Here is a 23,081-nt window from a genome sequence, read left to right on the forward strand (position 1 = left end):
CTGCTATGAACATCACATACAAGCCTTTGTATGGACATATGTTTTCATCTTTCTTAGGTAGATGAGAGTTGAACTGTTGGGCCATACGGTGATTTTTATGGGTTCGTTTGTTGTGTGTTTGTTTCAGACAGTGTTGCTCTGTCACCCAGGCTGGAGTGCAGTGGTGCCATCTCAGCTTACTGCAACATCCACGTTTATTTATTATTTGTTTCTTTCAGACAGAGTCTTGCTCTGTTGCCCAGGCTAGAATGCAGTGGTGTGATCACATGTCACTGTAGCCTTCATCTCCTGGGCTCAAGCTATCCTCCCACCTCAGCCTCCCAAGTAGCTGGGACTACAGGCCTGCACCACCAAGCCCTGCTATTTTTTTAATTTTTTTACAGAGATGGGATCTCCCTATGTTGCCCAGTCTGGTCTCAAACTCCTAGGCTCAAGAGGGCCTCTCACCTCAGCCTCCCAAAGTGTTAGGATTACAGGTGTGAGCCACCTCACCCAGATGACTTTATGTTTTTAAGAAACTGCCCAACTGCTTGCCAATGTGGCCACATCATTTTGCATTCCCATAAGTCATAGATAAGGATTCCAATTTACATATATCCTCTACCACAACTGTTACTATGCTTTAATATTATCATGACTACTGTTATAATCATCCTAATAGATGTGAGTAGTATTTCACTGTGTGGCGTGATAATTTACTTGCATTTCCTTGGTGGTTAATGATGAACATCTTTTTCTATGCTTTTTGGCCATTCGTATGCCTTTTTTGCACTAGTATTTATTCATACCCTTTGTCCATTTTTTATTTTATTTTACTTTATTTATTCATTTATTTCAGGTTCTCACTTTGTTGCCCAGGCTGGAGTGCAGTGGCACAATCATAGCTCGCTGCTGCCAAGACCTCCTGGGCACCACTGATCCTCCCACCTCAGCCTCCCGAGTAGCTGTGGTTACAAGCACGTGCCACTGCGCCTGGCTAATTTTTGTATTTTTAGTAGAGATAGGGTTTCACCATGTTGGCCAGGCTGGTCTTGAACTCCTGACCTCAAGTGATCAGCCCACCTGGGGCTCCCAAAGTGCTAGGATTACAGGCATGAGCCACCACACCCAGCCCTTTGTCCATTTTTAAATTGGGTTACTTGTATGTTTGGTTTTTTGTTGTTGTATTTTGTTTGTTCGTTTGTTTGTTTGTTTATTGAGATGGAGTCTCACTTTGTCACCCAGGCTAGAGGCAGTGGTACGATGTCGACTCACTGCAACCTCTGCTTCCCAGGTTCGAGCGATTCTCCTGCCTCAGCCTTCTGAGTAGCTGGGACTACAGACGCGCGTCACCACACCTGGCTAATTTCTGTATTTTTAGTACAGATGGGTTTTCACTATGTTGGCCAGGCTGGTCTCGAACCCCTGACCTCAAGTGATCTGCCCGCCTCAGCCTCCCAAATGCTGGAATTACAGGCATGAGCCACCTGGTTACTTATATTTTTATTGTCAAGATATAAGAGGTTTTTTTCTTTTAAAAAATAAATTCTGGATACAAGTCCCTTACCAGATATATGATTCGCAAATATTTTCTTAAACTCTGTGTGCTATCTTTTCACTTTCTCAGTGTTATCCTTTGAAGCACAGAAGTTAGAGGTATATTTTAAAATTAAAATATAATTTACATGCCATAAAATTAACCCTTTTAGAGCTAAGCTATGAGGATGCAAAGGCATAAGAATGACACAATGGACTTTGGGGACTTCAGGGAAAGAGTAGAGGTGGTGAGGGATTAAAAGCTACATATTGCATACAGTGTACACTGCTCGGGTGATGGGTGCACCAAAATCTCAGAAATCACCACTGAAGAACTTATTTGTGTAACCAAACACCATCCGTTCCCCCAAAAACCTATTGAAATATATTTTTTTAAAGTAAAAAATTAACCCTTTTAAAGTATACAATTCAGGCTGGGCTGGGTGGCTCTTGCCTGTAATCCCAGCACGGTTGGGAGGCCAAGGTGGGTGGATCACCTGAGGTCAGGAGTTTGAGATCAGCCTGGCCAACATGGTGAAACCTTGTCTTTACTAAAAATACAAAAATTAGCTGGACGTGGTGGCGCATGCCTGTAATACCAGCTACTTGGGAGGCTGAGGCAGGAAAATCACCTGAACCTGGGAGGTGGAGGTTGCAGTGAGCCAAGGTTGAACCAGTGCACTCCAGCCTGGGTGATAGAGTGAGACTTCATCTAAAAAAAAGAAAAAAGTATACAATTCAGTGTTTTAATTATATTTACAAAGTCGTGCAACCATCATCCCCATCTAATTCCACAACATTTTCATCACTGTCATAAAATATCCTGTATCTATTGTTAGTCACACCTGATTTTCTTTTTCTCTGGCAACCACAATTCTACTTTCTGCCTCTATGGATTTACCTATTCTGAATATTTCATGTGAATGGAAACATAGGGTTTATTCATTTTGTAACATTTCAGTACTTAATTCCTTTTCATTGTTGTGAAATAGAGTAATAGCCCATTGTGTATTTACCTCACATTTTGTTTATCCATTCATTATCTGATGGACATTTGAGCTGCTTCTACTCTTTGGCTATTATGAATAATGCTACTGTGCACATTCGTGCATAAGGTTTTGCTTGAATGTATGTTTTCAATTCTCTTGGATATATACCTAAGAGAAGAATTGCTGGCTCATATAGTAACTGTATGTTTATCTCATGTTCCCCTTTTTGAGGAACTGCCAAACTATTCTCCGAAGTGACTGCACCATTTTAAATTCCTACTAGCAATATATGAGTGCATCCTTATCAAATTGTGTGGTTTTTGTCCTTTTTTCTACTGATATGACAATGTGAACTCATTTTCTGATGCTAAACTAACTTTGCATTCCTGGGATAAATCACACTTCATCATGGTGTATAATATTTTTGATATGCTGCTGAATTTGATTTGCTAATTTTTTTGAGAACTTTTTGTCTATGTTCATAAGAGATACTCATTTTTTTTCTTTTCTTTTTTGAGACAGGGTCTCACACTGTCACCCAGGCTGCAGTGCAGTGGCGTGATCTCAGCTCACTGCAACCTCCGCCTCCTGGGTTCAAGTGATTCTTGTGTGTAAACCTCCCAAGTAGCTGGGACTGCAGGCACACCCCACCACACCTGGCTAATTTTTATATTTTTTGGTAGAGACAGGATTTTGCCATGTTGGCCAGGCTGGTCTCGAACTCCTGACCCCAAATGATCGGCCCACCTTGGCCTCTCAAAGTGCAAGGATTACAGGTGTGAGCCACCACCCCCAGCTGAAATATTCATATATTTTTTAAAGGATGGTAGTGAATATCAACCTGCCATGGTATTTCTATTCCATTGAATACATTTAAAAGAATGATGCAATGGGCCAGGTGCAGTGGCTCACACCTGTAATCCCAGCACTTTGGGACGCCAAAGTGGGCAGATGACCTGAGTTCAGAAGTTGGAGACCAGACTGGCCAACATGGCAAAACCCCATCTCTACTAAAAGTACAAAAATTAGCCGGGCGTGGTGCCATGTGCCTGTAGTCCCACTACTCAGGGAGGCTGAAGCAGGAGAATCGCTTGAATCGGCGAGGGAGAGGTTGTAGTGAGCCGAGATCAGGCCACTGCACTCCAGCCCGGGCAACAAAGTGAGACTCCATCTCAAAAAAAAAAAAAAAAAAAAAAGGAATGATGCGATAGCTTTCTTTCCAAATGTCAACATCTACAACTTACCAGCAATTACATATTTTCCAAGTATTTAAACCCATGATGAAGATTTGTGATGTCATTTTAAAAACGTGTGATGTGGTATACAATCTTGTCAAAATTATTTTACAAGGTACAGCAAGAGAAACTGTCTGATGATCACTGTCACTGTTATGGTCATTTTGGGGAGCCACCAGAGGGTTTTGAGCAGGACAGCCATGCTATCTTTTAGTGTTTTACAAAGCACTGTTGGGGATGGAGTAGAAGCTGGAAGCCAGTTAGAGGCCACTGTAGTAATCAAGCCTAAATGGTGCTGTGGGCCAGGTAGTAGTGAAGGTGGTGGGAAGCGATTCTTTGTTGTTGTTTTTGTTGTTTTTGAGACAAGGTCTTGCTGTCACCCAGGCTAGAGTGCAATGGTGTGATCATAGCTTACTGCAGCTTCAACCTTCCAGGCTCAAGTAAGCCTCCTACCTCAGCCTTCCCAGTAGCTGGGACCATGTCCAACTATTATTTTCTTCAGAGACACAGTCTCACTGTGTTGTCCAGGCTGAAATGTTTAATATATGTTGAGGGTAGAGCTAATAGGGTTTGCTGTGTGATCTGATGTACCACGTGGAAAGAGAGAACGAGAGAGAAAGAATGTATCTCCAGCTACAGGGTTCAGGGTTGATCAACTCATCTACTGATCTATAAACTCATCTCTAAAATGAATTTGATAGCACCCTTTGGCTCATAGAGCTGTTGTTGTGAGGTTTAAAGAAGATTTAATGCTCCTGAACTAATAAAAGGCAGAGTGGCAACCCCCTAGTAAAAGATAACCTACTTTAGCTATTTTATAGACTGTCTCTCTTAGCAACTGATCTTCATCTTATCACTGCTGTTTTAAGGGTCATTAGTGTTTTGTCTTCTTTTGTTTTTACAATAAACTCTGCCTTTATAGACAGTAGGAGTGAGTCTTACAGATCTTTGCACCCTCAGCTCATACCCTAGTGCCTGAACATGTCTTCCTTAAATATGTGTTACTATCTTCTCCTTGCCAAGTCTCATGTATATGAAGTTCTGAAATCCGTTCCTTTTCATCTCTCCAACTACCTCATGGTCCAAATTCCTTAACCTGACTATGAGACCGTATTTTCCTGTCTCCCTCCCCTATGTCCCCCAATCCCTCTATCCATAAATGTAGATGCCAATGACAGGCGAATAACATACGCCCTTTCAAAAGCATGTTCAACATTTATTTTAACACAGTTGAGAGTGAAGGATAGAGAAGCAACACCCCAGGAGGTAGCTCTTACTGTTCCCTCTGTTGTCCCAAGCTCTTGCTAGAAAATTGCACACCCCCTTCAGGCAAACAAAAGCCCTGCAGTTAACAGAACTGTCCCTTTTGAAGGCAAGTTAGCAAAGCTTCCACTCACCACAATGCTTTGCGATGCCCTATTCATCAGTCTGTCTTCACTCCTCACCTACCCAGGATCTAGCCCAGGAGAGCCTGTCATATAACAGATGTTCAATAGCCATTCTCTAAGCACTGCTGCGTGCCGAAGGGAAATGTGATGAATTAGACTTGGAGATGGAGAAATGGAACATTGAGCAAGAAGTCAAAAGGGGTAGTTTGACTTAGGGCTTAAATTCAGGCTATGACAATAATTGTGAGATTCGGGCAAACTGATTCTTACTTTCTCTGTTGTGAAATGGGCCTTGATGACTTTCGAACTTTCAAACTTCTTTTAACTGGTACGCTCAGGTATATGCTTTGTACTGTGATGAGAACACGGTGAGCATGCACACATACCCACACACAACAGAAACAACGGGCCATGAAACCACACATCCTAACTTCCAATTAAGTTTTTTTAGTGTTTTTTTGTTTTGTTTTTTGTTTTTTGTTTTGCCAGGGTATCACTCTGTCACCCAAGCTGAAGGGCAGTGGTGTGATCTCGGCTCATTGCAACCTCTGCCTCCTGGACTCAAATGATTCACCCACCACAGCCTCACAAGTAGCTGGGACCACAGGCACACACCACCATGCCCAGCTAATGTTTTGTATATTTTGTAGAGATAGGGTCTTGCCGTGTTGCCCAGGCTGGTCTCAAGCGTGAGCCACAGTGCCTGGCCTTAATTCATAAAAAAAAAAAAAAAAAAAGTAGTCATCATGTACCCCATAAACAGCTACCATGTACCCACAAAAAAATTAAAAATAATAATAATAGTCATGACTCAGTACATAGATTTTACCAACCTCTCATAGATTTCAACCCACAGTTTAAAAAAATATCACCTGAAAGGGTTAAGGGTGATAACGCATGGAAAGGGTTTGGTCCCAAAGAAGGCTCCTTAAATGGAAAACTGAAAAGTGCTATAGTAGAGGAACCTTCAAAATGAAGTGGTAGGGAGTGTCAATTAATTCTGCTGACAAAGGGGAAGGAGGAAGGTTGAGGATGAATTAAATACACAAAATACCAATGGGGGAAAATTGTGGTGCTGCTTAGAACTTTCCTAGCCCTCATCTTTGCATGGCTGGATTCTTCTCTTTTTTTTTTTTTTTTTTTTTTTTGAGACGGAGTCTCACGCTGTTGCCCAGGCTGGAGTGCAGTGGCGCGATCTCGGCTCACTGCAAGCTCCGCCTCCTGGGTTCCCGCCATTCTCCTGCCTCAGCCTCCTGAGTAGCTGGGACTACAGGCGCCCGCCACCGCGCCCGGCTAATTTTTTTTTTTTTTGTATTTTCAGTAGAGACGGGGTTTCACTGTGGTCTCGATCTCCTGACCTTGTGATCCGCCCGCCTCGGCCTCCCAAAGTGCTGGGATTACAGGCTTGAGCCACCGCGCCCGGCCGGCTGGATTCTTCTCATCCATCTTTTGGTTCTCAGCTCAAATGCCTCTGCCTCATGAAGCCCTCCCAGAGCATGAGCTCCTGCTAACCTTCCTTTGTCTCACTGTACCCTATTACTGTTACTCCCTTCATAGAACTGTCAACTAAAGAATCATGAGGTTCATAAATTTGGGGAGGAGAGCTTTATTTCTGTTTGTTTGTTTGTTTTTTGAGACAGGGTCTTGCTCTATTGCCCCAGCTGGAGTGCAGTGGTGCAATCATAACTCACTGCAGCGCTGAACTCCTAGGCGCAAGCAGTCTTCCGCCCTCAGCCCCCTGAGTAGCTGGGACCACAGCCACATGCCACCACGCCCAACTAATTTTTAAATGTTGTGTTTTTTGTTTTTTGCAGAGACCACTCAGGCTGGCTGGAACTCATGGACTCAAGTGATCCTCCCACTTCAGCCTCCCAAATTGTTGGAATTACAGGCATGATCCACTGTGCCCGGCCTGAAGAGGTTTATTTCTGAAGGGTTGGAGCCTGCAGGCTGGCCATCCTGATAAGCTGGGAAGTATGGTCTCTGGCAGAGACCAAAAGCAGGCACTTTGAAGGAGAGAAGGGTGAAGCAGGAACTTATGCCAAATGGGTTGGCCAAGTATACATATTTAACAGGTTATAGGAGAAGCTATGAATATTCAGGAAAGAGGGGTGCACACATGCATAACAAACAAACATGCATGTTACGTGGGTCACATGTTCACTGTGGGGTAGAGACTTAATATTTAATTGCATTATGTCAAAAGGCAAAGTAGAGAACATAAAGGCACTCAGTGTGCAGCCTCTGCAAACCGGCTAGGGCCAGTCTTTGGTGAGTGGTCTCTTATCAGGAGAAAGTTACTGAAATCAGTCTCTTGTCTAATCAAAGCAGGAGTTATGGCTTGTGGAACAAAGGGATCAGTTAGTCAGTGACTGGTAGTTAGTAAGCTGCAATTGTTTTAATATTGCTTGTTTAGCTGCTAGAGGAAAAAAACGAACATTGTGGCAGTTAGAACATAGTTTATTCTTTAAGCGTCTGGGTGAGTGACTTAACCCTTGCCTGGCAGGACCTTAGGTCTTGTTTATAAGTTGGTATGTTACTGCCACAAAAAAATCTAGTCCATCAGTCTTAGGATTTTTTTTTTTTTTTTTTTTTTTGAGACAGTGTCACTCTATCACCCAGGCTGGAGTGCAGTGGCTCACTGCAACCTCTGTCTCCTGGGTTCAAGTGACTCTCGTGCCTCAGCTTCCCAAATAACTGGGATTACAGGAATGCACAACCACGCCTGGATAATTTTTTTGTATTTTCAGTAGAGACAGGGTTTTGTCATGTTGCCCAGGTTGGTCTCAACTCCTGACCTCAAGTGATCCACTCGCCTCAGCCCCCCAAAGTGCTGGGATTACAGGCGTGAGCCACCGCGCCCGGCCAGGATCTCCATTTTAACAAAAGTATTCTTATTTGAAATAAATTTCTTATTTGCTTGTTTGTTGCCTGCTGTAACCCTTCCTCTTTGTGGGCAGGAATCCTGTCTATCTGGCTCATACCCGTATCAATACAGTGTCTAGCATGTTAGGCAATAAAATGGTTTTGAATGAAAGAATGCCACCAATAAATGAACAAGCAGGCCTTGTGATCAAATATAAATGTAGTCAAATCCTTACAGATCTCTTCTTAAGCTATAGGTATTTGGGCTTATACTTTGCCTCATTTATGAATTATGAAAGTTAGGTGACGTGAGAAGAAAGTAACCAAGAGAGAAGTGTTTACTTAAGGAGTTGGTTATCTAGGATACCATAATTAAGGAAGCTGGTTATTTAGGGTTCTAGTTAGTTCTGTACAGATTTCATTACTCCTTGAGATCCTTGAGGACAGAACCAGCTCTTTGATTTCTGTATCCCTCGCTAGCGACCAGAATAATGCCTGGAAGGTAGTGGGCGCTCAATCAACATTTGAGGAATGAAGGAACCAAGCGGCGAACGGGGAATAAATGAATGAACGATCTGGCTTCGGAGGGCTGCAGTTCCTCCCCGGGGCAGGAGGCGGCGCCAGCGTTACGCCAGCCTGGCCGCAGGGAGTTCTTGGTCCCTCCGGCTGACAGTCCAACGCTAAGCTCCGAGGCTGGTGCAAGAGATAGCCAATAGAAAGCCGTCTTAGTTGGCGGTCTACTAGAGGAACCCAATGAGCGTAGCGGGTATAGGCAAGGGGCGGTGCGACGGGGAGGGGCAGCGGGGAGCGGTTAGAGGTGGGAGTTGGCGCTGCGGGCCGGGCGGGGGCCGCGGAAGCTGCGATGCGGACGGGGCCGCGGCGGTGAGCTGAGCTGCCGCCAGACATGAACTCGCTGGAGCAGGCGGAAGGTAGGGTGGGCCGCCCGGGCCCGTCCCACGTCTCCTCTCAGAAGCTGGCGGCGCTCCGGAGGGGCCGGCGTCGTGAAGACCCCCGCCCGGGGAGGAGGCCGCAGAGGATGGAGCTCGGGGCCCGGAGCTTGGGGGCGCGGAGGCAGCCGTACCTGGCCGGACGCGGGGGGCGGCGCCTCAGCTCCCTCTGTCCCCACAAGCCTAGAGGGTTTTGAGCTCCTCGCCAGCTACTATTTTTATTTTCTATTCATTGGCAGACACTTGCACTCCGTGCATTGTAGCCTGCTAATTCATTTCATTTCATTCTCACAGCCCCGCGAGTTGTATCCCTGATTCCTACGGTGGTTTCCGGTAACTGCCAAGGTTAGGAAGTGCCGCTCGGTGTTTTAAAGTTTAAAGCACACCACTGCGGAAAGGATACCCCACCACTCGGAGCAGCTTAGACGCCCCTGTCTTCTAGAACTAGGCGCTGCCTGGGCGCCACGAAGATCACCTGTACCCCCTTCGGAGGGGGCAAGGGGAATGTCTTTCCACACCCACCCGCTATCAGTGTCAAGAAGTCTAGTAAGGCCAGACAGCGTAGCCATTAATTAAATATAAGAGCTGGAAACAGCAGGCGGGTAATTGTAGTCAGGTAGACCTCGAAGACTTTGATGTTAGGCACTACGTGGTTCTAATAGGAAGTTCTTGGTTCCCGGAGAGCTAAAACTGGATTTTAATTTTATTTGCAACCCTGAAATTGTTCGCTTTTGGCGCTGGCTGAGGCAGCTGCTTAGTTTCTCCCCATACCATTTTTATGAAGCTTCTAAAAGTGAATCAGTAAGTTTTCTTATATGAGAAATTGGAATTAAAGAACTCTAATGTTTTTGTCAAGTGCTTAAAAAGCTGTCATAGTAAATGAAATAAACAGTGCAGTGATACATGGAAGTTAGTGTGTAAGACCTGAAGCAGTTAAGAGTGTCTCACGTGTCGTCTTAATGTTAGGTAAATACTCTGTGACATTTCGTCAGAAGAGTAAGAGTGGCTAATTGGAAAATTGACATCTTTCTACCTAGATCTCAAGGCTTTTGAGAGGAGACTTACTGAATATATTCATTGTTTGCAACCTGCTACTGGTCGTTGGAGAAGTAAGTTCCTGAATGTTATTTTAAGGGAAAACTAACAGTTGATAATTTTATCCTTATGTAGGAATGATTTGCTTTTATGTAAAATGTTTGCGTAAATTTATTTAACATTGTGAACAATGCCTTATGAAGAAATGTTTAAGAAAAGGAAATTGTAACTGGCCTTCTCAAAAGAACAGTCTATGTCGTGTGGTTGTTTTTGTTTTTGCATTAAAAAACATATTTTTGGCCAGGCGCTGTAGCTCACGCCTATAATCCCAGCACTTTGGGAAGCCCAGGCAGGCGGATCACCTGAGGTCAGAAGTTCAAGACTAGCCTGGCCAACACGGTGAAACCTCGTCTCTACTGAAAATACAAAATAAGCCGGTCATGGTGGTGCCGCCTGTGATCGCAGCTACTCGGGAGGCTGAGGTGGGAGAATCGGTTGAACCCGGGAGGCAGAGATTGCAGTGGGCCGAGATTGCGCCATTGCACTCCAGCCTGGGCGACAAGAGCAAAACCCAGTCTCAATAAATAAATAATAAAAATATTTAAATTTTTAAATTAACTATTACAACTTTGATAAAGACATACCTAATAAAAATTTCACTAGCCCGTTTGGCAGTTTTATAATTTGCCTACAAACTATTGGAATAAAATTTTAGTAAGAAGAATCATATTGGCAGGGCGCAGTGAGTCACGCGCATAAAAATCCCAGTGCTTTGGGAGGCCGAGGCGGGAGGATTGCTTGAGCATGGGAGTTTGAGATCAGCCTGGGTAACATGGAGAGACCCCATCTCTACTCAAAAAAAAAAAAAAAAAAAAATTTAGCCAGGCATGGTGGCACACCCCGAGGTCCTAGCAACTTGGGAGGATCACTTGATCCCCAGGAGGTTGAGGCTGTAGTAAGCTGTGTAGTGCGCTAAGTGAGCTATGTTCACTGCACTCCAGCTTAGGGAACAGAGGGAGACCCCGTGTTTTTTAAAAAAAAAAAAAGTAAAGTCATGTTATTTAATGTATACTTGGAAAAGTTACAAAATTACCCTTAGTTGATTTTTAACAAAGCATAACTGCTGCTTTGAAGTCTGACCTAGAAAAGAAATTCACATTATTAGTATCTATTCATAAGTATCATGAGTGCTACAAAATATAATTTGAACAGTGATTACTTGCCCATGGAAATACATAGGAAGTGTGGACAAATATAGGAGCCATGAGATCATCAAACAAAATGCTTTGTTAGTATATGTTTGGAATAGTTTTGGTTTGTTTTTTGGAATGAAGTCTCGTTCTGTTGCCCAGGCTAGAGTGCAGTGGCGCCATCTCGGCTCACCGCAACCTCTGCCTCCCGGGTTCAAGTGATTCTCCTGCCTCATCCTCCCGAGTAGCTGAGATTACAGGTGCCCGCCACCACGTGCAGCTAATTTTTTTGTATATTTTTAGTGGAGATGAGGTTTCTCCATTTTGGCCAGGCTGGTCTCAAACTCCTCACCACAGGTGAGGCTTCCCAAAGTGCTAGGATTACAGGTGTGAGCCACCACACCGGGCCAAATAGTTTTAATTTCTTGGATGGTCATTATTTAAATTTAATTCCTATCAAGAAGGAAGTGTAGTAGCACACATTGAGGATTTACTTTATTTCAAAGCGTAAATCGGTTTGCTGGACCAAAAAAGTACTATTGAAGCTAAGGATCTGGCAAGATTTTTTGTGTAATTGTTATTAAATCTATTTGCAAAGTTTTATTAGTATGCTGTGAGAATTCTGGTTGGTCAGAATTTACAGGTAATGATTTTCCTAGGTTCTCTGGTTTACCTAGGAATTATCCCCAAAACCTATGTTTCACTGTTAATTGAATATCTTTTAAAATGTATATGATACTGCCCTATCTTATAAAAGGTGATATAAATATACTTACTTTTTCTCTGACTCATGGTCTTAGCACTTACTTGGTTAATGAACCAGCCAAATAAAGCATGTGTATGAGGTCCTTTCTAGTGTATTGATTTTGCTTTTGCTTATTTTTTTTAAAACATACATGTGTAATATAGTGTGTGTATTTCTGCAAATACAGAATTGTAAGAAATTGAGTTAAGTCTATTCTGAGTTCAGAACATAGTTTTGATATTTTGATCCTGTTTTTCTATATTTGCTATATTTCTGTTGCTCTTGGAAACTGGATTTCCACATTTGAAAAATGTATGCGTCCTAACTGAAAGACAGGCAACGGTCATCATCTCCAGAATATTAACTGGGTCTTGATGCCCCTTTATTATTTTTTACTAATACCATTCTTAAGTTTTACTTACAATTTATTTAGAATTTCTAAAATCATGCTAGCTCAGTGGAGAGAAAGACCTTTTCTTAGTTTTACTGGCAGAATTTCTACCCTACCTTTAAGTCCCTTAAAGAAAATCCGATACTAACTGGTGTGCTCCATACTTCCTGCACTGACTTTAATGTAACCATGGCAGTCATCTGCAAAGCAAAATCCTTTAGTCAGTCTTCTCAGTACATTCAAAAAGGAGTCTTTGATGGTTTCTTTACAGTAGAAAATGAGTTTGTTGTTTTTTTAATTTGAGTTTACAAGATCTGTAAAATCTTCACTAAGCACAGTGAACATTACATAGCATAGACTCTTCTACTGAAGTGTCACCATCGAATTGCTTTTTATTTCATTGATCTTCATAAGTTCTGACCAAATCATAAGAGAAACAGTATCCTTAATTACTAAGGTTCACAATGTTTAAGAGAATTCCTGGAAGCCATATGGCAAGCCTCCTAATTCCTGAGTCTAGTTAGTGCATTTTCCATTTAATAAAGTGCTATATTCTTTGGTTGTCATTTAGTAGGAACTTCTGGTGATAGTATCACATATTAAGTATGTATTTGCTTACTAATTTCGTGTTTATCTTTCATCAGTGCTTCTTATAGTGGTATCTGTCTGTACAGCTACTGGTGCCTGGAACTGGTTAATAGACCCTGAGACACAAAAGGTAGAAGTTTTGTTTTAAAATCATTAGCATAATTAAATGAGATAATGGATATTGTAGTGCTTTGTTAATGATAAAGTATTCAAACACTACTACTAGTGATATTGTCGTATTAAAAATATGCCTTTTATTAATTTGCTCAAGGAAGATTTTGGCTGGCTGTTGTGAATTAAGTGTCTTTACAGGGAAAAGGTCTAAGAGATGCTATTATTTCTTAGACATTTAGTTGTTATTTGTCATTCACTTCTGAATTTATCATTTGTACATTTTTTATATATCTCTCATTTTTACTTCAGTGTGAGTATTCTCTTCATTCTGCTTTGTTCATTGAGTGTAATCAGTGCCAGCTTTTAAAAGTTCTAAAATAGGCCAGGCATGGTGGCTCACACCTGGAATCCCAACACTTTGGGATGCCAAGGCAGGAGTTCAAGACCAGCCTGGGCAATGTAATCTAGCAAGACCCCATCTCTACAAAAAATTTAAAAATCAGCCAGGTGTAGTGGCGCATGCTGTACCCAGCTACTTTGGAGGCTGAAGTAGGAGGATCACTTGAGCTCAGGAGATCGAGACTGCAGTGAGCTATGATTGTGCCACTACACTCCAGCCTGTGTGCCAGAGCGATACCCTGTCTCAGAAAAAAAGAGGGAGAGAAAAAAATTATAAAAAAACATTTTCTTCAATGAGTTATCTCACTGGAGATGACTTTATGGGAAACATATGATAAAATAGCAAAATACAAGTATAATAAAAAGTCAGGACTAGATAAAAACAAGTTGGACCATGAGGTCAAAACCAGAAAGGAAACCAGCTCACTGATGTATAGGCCATGTAGCCCAACACAGTTGCCAAAATTGGATTATAAATTAGTCTCTGAGTTACCTAATCAGTGAAGTCACAGTTAATTCTGTGATTTTCATTGTCTGTAAGATAACACATATATCAGTTCCTTGGGCTAGCAAAGCTTTTCTTTCCCAACATTTCTCTCTGAAAAAAAATTTCTTGCCTGAAGTTTAATATAGGAAACACTGAGGAATCTCCCATTGGGCACTGTGCAAAAATATCCCTATACCAAATGCAATAACTGATTTCATAATGTTATTCCTTGAAGCATCCTTTGATGAAAGCTGATAGCATGTTTCTCACATTTCCACCTCTTTCTACTAACTTGTGCCTTAATTTCAAACTCAGGGCTTTTTTTTATTAGGGAAGTAGTTAGTCTCCAATTTTTCAGTGAAGTTTCTTTCCCCCAGTGCAGTTTTATTTAGGGAGTAATGATGTAATTTTCACAAATCTTAAAAATCCCCTCCCCACTTTAAGCTGCAATTAACCAAGTAGTACTTTCAGTAGCTCTGTTTGTATTTGTTTTACAGAAGAAAAACCTAAGAGAAGGCTTTTGTCATCAGTCTCTATGGCAATTCAGACAGCCAGAGAGGTTTATTTCCCACATAGTCTCCCTAACTTTATCTGCTGAGGTGGAGATATAGAAAAGGATAGGTGGCAAGGGGAAATTGGTGATGGAATTTTATGTTAATAGAGGATTTTTATGGCAGACAGGAAACTCTCTTGTGTGTTCATTTATAAAAATCTGATCTTAAGGCTGCATTTGGTAGTCATCTTTAGGGGAAGAGTGGAAGGAGGCTGGCAAGAAGATTGAAAAAGATCCATCTTGGGAAATGAGTCTGACTTCTAATTGGGAAAAATATAAGCTGATTTCAGCTAGTTGAGATCTTAATAAAACACAAAATTAAATGTAATTTGAAATAGGCCCAAAACTATGTAGTTAATATAATTTTCTAAATTAGGTGAGAATATAACTATTCGCCTAAGGGTTGGCTCTTTATATTTCAGTATTTAATAACCCCAAACCTGACAGGAGTTTTAACCAGCAATTGTATTTGTAGCAAGAGTTGCAAACTCAGGAGCCAGTGGCTAGCTGGAAGAACCTAGGGAGAGAAAGAATATGGCAGACAGGAAGTACCTGACTGCCTGGCCTGGAGAGAACCACTGTTTCGATGCACTGGAATGTTGCCACGGAGGGAGGAAGGCTGAAACTGATGGCCTAATTAAAATGAAGACATAAAGCATTGTATATGCTAACCTGGTGCAGGCTACACACAACAGAGCTGGCTTGTGAAAAACTGTCCTCGGAGGTTTGAAGAAGACATTCTTCTGGAATATTAACTTTTCCTTGGGTCATCATCTTTCTGGCAGCTTCTTTCCTGGTATTTTCAGACTCTCATTTCTTCATCTGACAAACTTCTGTAACCAGTACCATGCTGGGCCATCTGATACCTGGCGCTTCTGTCTTAAAACGCGTACCTGCGCATCTCCTGCTGTGAGAGTCGAGTGGGGTGTGTGGAACTTGATTCTCTTGCTCCCATCTAGTTACTAATTCACTTGATTTCTTTCTACAGAGGCTCTAAATGCTTGTCTTCTCTGTGTCTCCAGTCGACATTTCCATTTCGGTGCCTACTCTTGTTCCAGTCATGGATCCTGGACCCTTGGCCCTCTACATATTCTTAGACTTGTGGATTGTCCTGTTTTCTGCTGTCATTCGATATATCCAGATCTGAAATCAGCCCTTTCTCTCTTTCATTTTAGTTCTTTATGGATAGCTACTAATCGTTTTTCCCTTCTTGAATGTCCTGTGGTCATTTAGATCTCAGTAGCTTCAAAACCAAATTTGTTTTTTTGCCTCTGCAGGGAGGAAGGGGTGATGCTGGAATTGAGTGTTACGAGGTTATGTAAGAGTTAGCCAGGTGAAGGGAGAGAAGTGAACAAGGCAGCGTATGTGTGGAAATATGGCAGGAGATGAAAATTAGACTGGGACCAGGTTATGAATGGCAGTTTGCTCAACTCTTCTAAGGAAGCTTTATAACAGCGAAAGTAGGCCAGGCGTGGTGGTTCATGCCTGTAATCCCAGCACTTTGGGAGGCTGAAGTGGGCGGATCACCTGAGGTCAAGAGTTCAAGACCAGCCTGGCCAATATGGTGAAACCCTATCTCTACTAAAAATACAAAAATTAGCCAGGCGTGGTGGTGGGTGCCTGTAATCCCAGCTACTTGGGAGGCTGAGGCAGGAGAATTGCTTGAATCCTGGAGGTGGAGGTTGAGGTAGAGGTTGCAGTAACCTGAGAATGTGTTATTGCACTCCAGCCTGGGTGACAAGAGTGAAACTCTGTCTCTAAAAAAAAAAAAAACAGGGAAGGTAACTAAATCATGTTTGATTTGTGTTTTCATTGAGACCAGAGGCCTCATCTTCACTCGTTCAATGCAGAGTTCAGTAAATATTTTTGATAGGGTTGTTTTTTGATTATAGGAATGAATTTGTAATAGTTCAAGTATTTGAAATGGATGGGGGGAATACTGCTATATTTATCTTTATAGAAGATAGAAAGCCTATACATTTTTATTTTTACAACACAGCAATTACAGAGAACTAAGATTATTAGAAGTCTTCAAATCCTCATAGTTTAGATGATAAAAAAAAATTATATATATTTACGTACAAATGGGGAGGTAGGAATCAGCCATCCCAAGATTTTTAACATTTTTATATTTTCAACTCTTACAGGTGTCCTTCTTCACATCATTATGGAATCACCCATTTTTCACCATTAGCTGTATCACTCTAATAGGCTTGTTCTTTGCTGGAATACACAAGAGAGTAGTTGCACCATCAATGTATCCTTTACCAAGGATTGTTTCATTCTCTGAAGTGCTTTCTTGATGTAGGTAATGATTAAAAGCTTACTCTTGCTGGGCGCGGTGGCTCATGCCTGTAATCCCAGCGCTTTGGGAGGCCTAGGTGGGCGGATTTCCTGAGCTCAGGAGTTCGAGACCAGCCTGGGCAACATGGTGAAGCCACATCTCTACTAAAATACAAATAATTAGCCAGGCATGGTGGTCTGTGCCTGTAGTCCCAGTTACTTGGGAGGCTGAGGTGGGAGAATCGCTTGAACCCGGGAGGCAGAGGTTGCAGTGAGCTGAAATCATGCCATTGCATTCCAGCCTGGGCTACAGAGGAAGACTCTGTAAAAAAAACAACAACAAAAACATAATGCTTACTCTTGAAATGAGAAATGAGAAATTTTCCTTTGACCACATGTATTCAGTATAGCTGCTCGATGTCGGACGGTATTAGCAGAATACAATATGTCTTGTGATGATGTAAGTATTTTTTTGGTTAGAAAATTATAAACCTGCATGAAAACACTGAAATTTTTGGCTTTAGAAAGGTAGATGTTTTATTAGCAATAAATTTTCTCTGTGGAATGAATAATGAGAATATACTTAGAGCATTGATTTTAAGAATCTTTTACAATGAACATCTTTGACATTGAGATCTATCTTACAATCAGTGAGATCTGACAAATTGGGAGAGTTGACAATATTTCTTAATGGCATAAAATCATGATGCATCTTACAACTGATGCATCTTAGAGTCAGTGAAGTACAGTGGTTGTTTGTTATTGACCAAAAATGGCTCAGCAGATACTGGTTTTGTAAACTACTGTTATTTATCAAGTGATATGCTATATATGTTATTTGTAAATAGAGTCATAGATTAATTTGTGGACTATGGACATATGAACCTATTGTGTTTTTAAAAGTAGATGATGGGAGACTGGGCATGGTGGCTCATGCCTCTAATCCCAGCATTTTGGGAAGCTGAGGCAGAAGGATCTCTTGAGTCCAGGAGTTTGAGACCAGCCTGGGCAACATTAGCAAGACCCCATCTCTACAAAAAATGTAAAAATTAGCCAGGCGGGTGGCGCACACCTGTATTTCCCAGCTGCTTGGGAGGCTGAGGCAGGAGAATTGCTTGAGCCCAGGAGTTTGAGGCTGCAGTGAGCTGTGATCATACCACTGCAGTCTAGCCTGGACGACAGTGAGACCCTGTCTTTAAGTAAATTAAAAACTATCATGTACCAGTGTATAATAAGGGTGTTGCACAATTTTGGTAGGTAGCTTCTATTTTGATTTGCTTATTTTATTTATAAAAGTGTCTTAGCCTTCAATTTAAAAAGTCATTAAACAAGTAATACGTATTCATTACAGAAATTAGAATAAAGAGGCCAGGCATGGTGGTTCATGCTTGTAATCCCAGCACTTTGGGAGGCCAAGGCGGGAGGATTGCTTGAGTCCAGGAGTTTGAGATGAACCTGGGCAACATAGCAAGACTCCGTCTCTACAAAAAATGAAAAGAGGAGAAAAAAAGATGTATGTAGTATTTTAAAATAAAGAGCTCAGAAGGAAACTCCACACAAAGGAAGCATTGAAAGCATAACTATTAATTGTTTAGTCTTGACTATAGAGAAGCGTTCTTATTCCTTGCACATACCATTTAAGGTTTATAAATAAGCAATGTTATTTTTACTAGAACTGTGTATTGAAAAAATTTTATCTTTTCATTTTTGCAGACAGGAAAACTAATTTTGAAACCTAGGCCTCATGTTCAATGACAATCTTCACTCATTGTTATGGGACTTAAAATAGCCTTTCTTCAAATAAGTGATACAGCAAAAAGCCATAAAGGATTCCTTTTGCGGTTGGATATGTAAAGGTCATAGCAGCAACTGACAAGAAGTGTGCAATATTTACCTGGATTATCTTGATGATGGTGACTCATTATCAGTGCTTTGGTACTTTTGATTACCTGTGTTTCAGTATTAGTGTCACTTTAGTACTTCAGATCCTGCAAAGATTTTTGCAGATGAAGTATGTATGTATGTTACTAAGTTAAACTTAGAAACAGAACCTCATTCAGTTTTTATAATGTATTTTTTGCAAACTACTGTAAATAGCAGATCAATGCCAATGTTAAACAAAGAGGAAAACGTTGTGTGGACTTTGTTCTCCTGCACCGGTATTTCAGGAACATCTGCTTGCCATCCCCACAGCTCTTTAAAATTGGCTATTATGTGTGCCTTTCATTCTTACACTTCTAATCATACTGCAGGAAAAACATTGGATTCAGCTTAGACTGAGGAAAACTCTCCATTATGTTGTAAGAAATTATAGATGTTTTGAGAAACACTTTTTGTTAAGCCAGATATTGAACTCCAACTATTGTGGTTTTATTTTTAGTTTATTGTTTTCTTTTTTTTTTTTTTTTTTTTTTTGGTTTTTTTTTTTTTTGAGACGGAGTCTGGCTCTGTCGCCCAGGCTGGAGTGCAGTGGCTGGATCTCAGCTCACTGCAAGCTCCGCCTCCCGGGTTCACGCCATTCTCCTGCCTCAGCCTCCCGAGTAGCTGGGACTACAGGCGCCCACCACCGCGCCTGGCTAGTTTTTTGTATTTTTTAGTAGAGATGGGGTTTCACCGTGTTAGCCAGGATGGTATCGATCTCCTGACCTTGTGATCCGCCCGTCTCGGCCTCCCAAAGTGCTGGGATTACAGGCTTGAGCCACCGCGCCCGGCCTGTTTTCATTTAAATGCTAAATATCCTTTATATTGCTTTAATAATTTTTTTTTTTTTTTTTTTTATGGAGTCTCGCTCTGTCGCCAGGCTAGAGTGCAGTGGCACTATCTTGGCTCTCTGCAACCTCTGCCTCCTGGATTCAAGCGATTCTCCTGCTTCAGCCTCCCGAGTAGCTGGGACTACAGGCACATGCCACCATGCCCGGCTAATTTTTTTTTGTATTTTTAGTAGAGACAGGGTTTCACCATGTTGGCCAGGATGGTCTCGATCTCCTGACCTCGTGATCCTCCTGCCTCGGCCTCCCAAAATGCTGGGATTACAGGCATGAGCCACCGTGCCTGGCCTCTTTAATAATTTTTAAAATACCCTAAAGGCTTGTGAATATACGAGTCTACTGATAAATTATGTATTGTCTGGGAATTTGATAGTCACTGTTTTAGATAACTGGATTTTACGCTGTGGTAGACAAGCTGTGACACTAGTGTTGCACAGGTATAATTGATCATCCTACACCTTCACCAGAATAACTTGGGAGCGGTGCCACAAACTAGAGTCTACAATTCTCACTGTTTAGAGAGTGTTAATGACATACTGTGTATGCATAATAGCCACATGTACTATAATAGCCCTTAAAATTAAACTATTGGGATTGCTGTAAATATTTTAAAGTACTGGAGGTGCCTTTTACCTGTTTATTAGATTTTGAAAAGGTTTAAATTATTTCATGAGCAATCTTTTAAATTTCATTTAACATAAAGCTGAAAATTCAATAACAGGATAAAAAACTTTTTAACAAGGCTGCCATTTAACTTAAATGTGTTCATCTTAGCTTTCACATGTATAAAATTTTATTCTTTGAACTGCAGCAATAAAACCCTCTGCTCCTAAGAAGTCTTAAGAGGGTATTCTATATATTCTGCTTTGTTTTATTTTCTGTAAATTTTGTAGGTAAATATGTGCATAAAAAATAAATACTTTATATATAACTCGTGATTGGACTTTTTATTTGGTTTATTGTAAGTTTGTAACTCTGAAAAAAATGTTAAAACATATTGTCTGTATCAGATATAAGCTAGTCCCAGATGAGACATTTTACTTTAGCTCTGTGTCCAAGACAGCAAATTTTAAGTAGCACGTGTAGCTACCCAGTTTATTAGGTTATGATTACTTTTGATATGTCTTATTTATCATAGTGTAATAACACTTGGCTGTTAATAGGAAATACAGGTTTTGTCATATTGCTCTTTACAAACTTGGATTGCCAGTTTCCTCCAAGAGCATAAAGCCGAAGAAGTATGTTATAGGCCCTTCATCTTTTTTGGAGTCATGAATTCCTTTGAGGGTTTAATAAAAGACTTGACTCCTCCTCTAGGAAAACCCACCTGTGTCTTTGCATGCACTTGGAGGGAACTTCAGATGCCACATTACTTGGATTCCACGGGCTTCAAAAGAAAACAATCTGTTATAGTCCAGAGACTTTTCATACCTTAACTTCTAGCAGAACAACTCATTTTCCTAAAGAGTCTTCTTCATTTGGAATGGTCCAAGGATCCTTGTGACGTTAGTGTCTAACCACCACCTCTACCTTCTCATCCCTTCTCGCACGTTGTTAGGAGGTCACTGATAGAATCCAATCATCTAATTTTACAGGTGGGGTAGACAGTCTCAGATTTGCGAAGTCTCTATACGAAATCCCCACAACTTAACTAAAGACAGAGCCAGCACCAAAATCCAAATCTCTGACTCAGATTGAATGGATCTTTACATATGTGTGTGAAGTGAATTTATTCAAGAGCCATTATAATATTACTGTTAAGAATGTAGACTGTTAAGCCAAACTGCCTGGATTTGAATCTCAGATCTGCTACTTGGTAGTTTTGTAACTCTAGCTAAATTATGCAACCTTAGTTTCCTCGTTTATTAAATGGGCATAATGCCAGTTTCTTTGGTACATTGAGATAATATATAGGATACAGGCATAATGCTAATCTTCCAGGCTTATTTCAAGTCTTAAAGTGTTAATTCATGTAAAGCACTTAAATAGTGCCTAGCTACAGAGTCAATCCTCAGTGTGTTAACCCAAATCTTTAAGGGGAAAAAAAAACCCTGACTGTTAAACTTTGCCCGAAGTCAGCATCTTAGTTGAGATAACCATGAGGAAATTTCACCTAATCTTTTGAACCAAGCAAACTCCTGAAAACGACTAAAGGCAAAGAGAGGATATTTGGCCTTACTCAGAAAATGGTGTTCGGTGTTTTCCTCTTCCTGAGGAACCTCTCTGAAAACATTCAAGCTCATGACTATCTGCTAGTGCTGCTTTTTGAGACGCTCTTTTTTCATTTAGAACTAGCCATCTTGACTGGCATTTTATAAAGATTTAACAATCCTTCTGACAAATGCCCTGCCCTCAGCAACTGAGGTGTCTCTCACTCCCTGTCCTGTTGAAACCATAGAAATTTGAGTCTTACTCTTCAGACTCTAAACTTTATGCTTTTACAAAGGGTAAGTATAATTTCTTTTTTTCCCACCAAAGATAGGAAGTGCGTCTTGTCTGCTTCATCATGGAACACGTTAAAATCTGATGTTTTTAGTGTACCACTGAAACCTGCTATGCTAGTCTGACTGTATGAGAGACAGAGAAAAATAAAAGGATATTTGTTACCCTATTTTAAAGTGTGTCATCACTTTATAGACTCCCTTTTACATGGCAAGTGTTTTGCTGGGTTATTAATGTGTGAGAAAATTAGCTGGGCATAGCACACACCCACAGTCTCAGCTACTCAGTAGGCTAAGGTGGGAGGATTGCCTGAGCCTAGGAGTTCAAGGCTACAGTGAGCTATGACTTGTGTGACTAGGACTCCAGCCAGGGTGACAGAACAAGACTGTCTCAAAAAAAAAAAAAAAAAAAGGAAAATGAATTTCTGCCCTGTCAGAACCTCAGAACTTGTTATCTGGTGGGGAGTACAGACCAGTGGTCAAGTGGTCAAGCAGTTACCATGCGGTTTAAGTGCTATGAAAAGTAAAAACGCAGGATGCTACAGGAGTCCAGGGGAAGAGGACCCAGCCAGACCAGCCTTTCCAAAGTAGGTGATTAGCAAACATCTGGTGTGTGTTGCCAGTAGGGGGAGAAGTTTTGCCGGGGAGGGGGCTGTGACGAGAGAAAACGGGAAGGAAGTAGGAACCAGAACATGGTATTTCATGAGGGCAATGGGAAGCCATCAAAGTGTTTTCAGTTAAGGAAGTGACAACTGGATTTGCATTTGTGATGACTGATAGGGTAGGACCTGGGAGGCCAGCTGGGATTGGCTGCTATAGCTCAGATGAGATATGTGGGCCCCAGAACTAGAGTTCAGGGAGTGGAATCGGAAATAAAACCTTAAAAAAAAAAAAAATCTGTGCCTGGGCTTACCCAAAAACCTCTTAGAAGGCAAATGATAGGTCAGCTTTGGCAAGTGGGGAATTTTTTTAATATTAAAAAAACAGGCTGGGCGTGGTGGCTCATGCCTGTAATCCCGGCACTTTGGGAGGCTGAGGCAGGTGGATCACCTGAGGTCAGGAGTTTGAGACCAGCCTGACCAACATGGCGAAACCCTGTCTCTACTAAAATAAAAAAATTAGCCTGGCATGGTGGCTAATGCCTATAA

The 23,081-nt window shown here is 41.4% G+C and overlaps 1 protein-coding gene across 1 annotated transcript; it reads left to right on the plus strand.

Annotated features, from left to right (window-relative positions):
• The first annotated feature begins 8,805 nt into the window (after positions 1-8,805).
• CNEP1R1 (CTD nuclear envelope phosphatase 1 regulatory subunit 1) lies at positions 8,806-20,420 on the plus strand. The gene is made up of 6 exons (XM_015126091.3): positions 8,806-8,921; positions 9,977-10,048; positions 12,945-13,018; positions 16,589-16,698; positions 17,130-17,184; positions 18,438-20,420. Exons 1-6 carry the CDS (start codon positions 8,897-8,899, stop codon positions 18,477-18,479), a joined length of 378 nt encoding a protein of 125 aa, XP_014981577.1. The 5' UTR covers positions 8,806-8,896; the 3' UTR covers positions 18,480-20,420.
• Positions 20,421-23,081: the final 2,661 nt, after the last annotated feature.

This window comes from Macaca mulatta, chromosome 20 (assembly GCF_049350105.2).
Source record: "Macaca mulatta isolate MMU2019108-1 chromosome 20, T2T-MMU8v2.0, whole genome shotgun sequence".
In the NCBI taxonomy this organism is placed as follows: domain Eukaryota; kingdom Metazoa; phylum Chordata; class Mammalia; order Primates; family Cercopithecidae; genus Macaca; species Macaca mulatta.

Bases quoted from the DNA above. Each gene is read 5' to 3' on its own strand.
- CNEP1R1 (XM_015126091.3), top strand. From the start codon at position 8,897: ATGAACTCGCTGGAGCAGGCGGAAG. The intron at 16,699-17,129 runs GTATCCTTTACC...ACATGTATTCAG, and splicing joins AGAGTAGTTGCACCATCAAT to TATAGCTGCTCGATGTCGGA. The intron at 17,185-18,437 runs GTAAGTATTTTT...TCATTTTTGCAG, and splicing joins ACAATATGTCTTGTGATGAT to ACAGGAAAACTAATTTTGAA.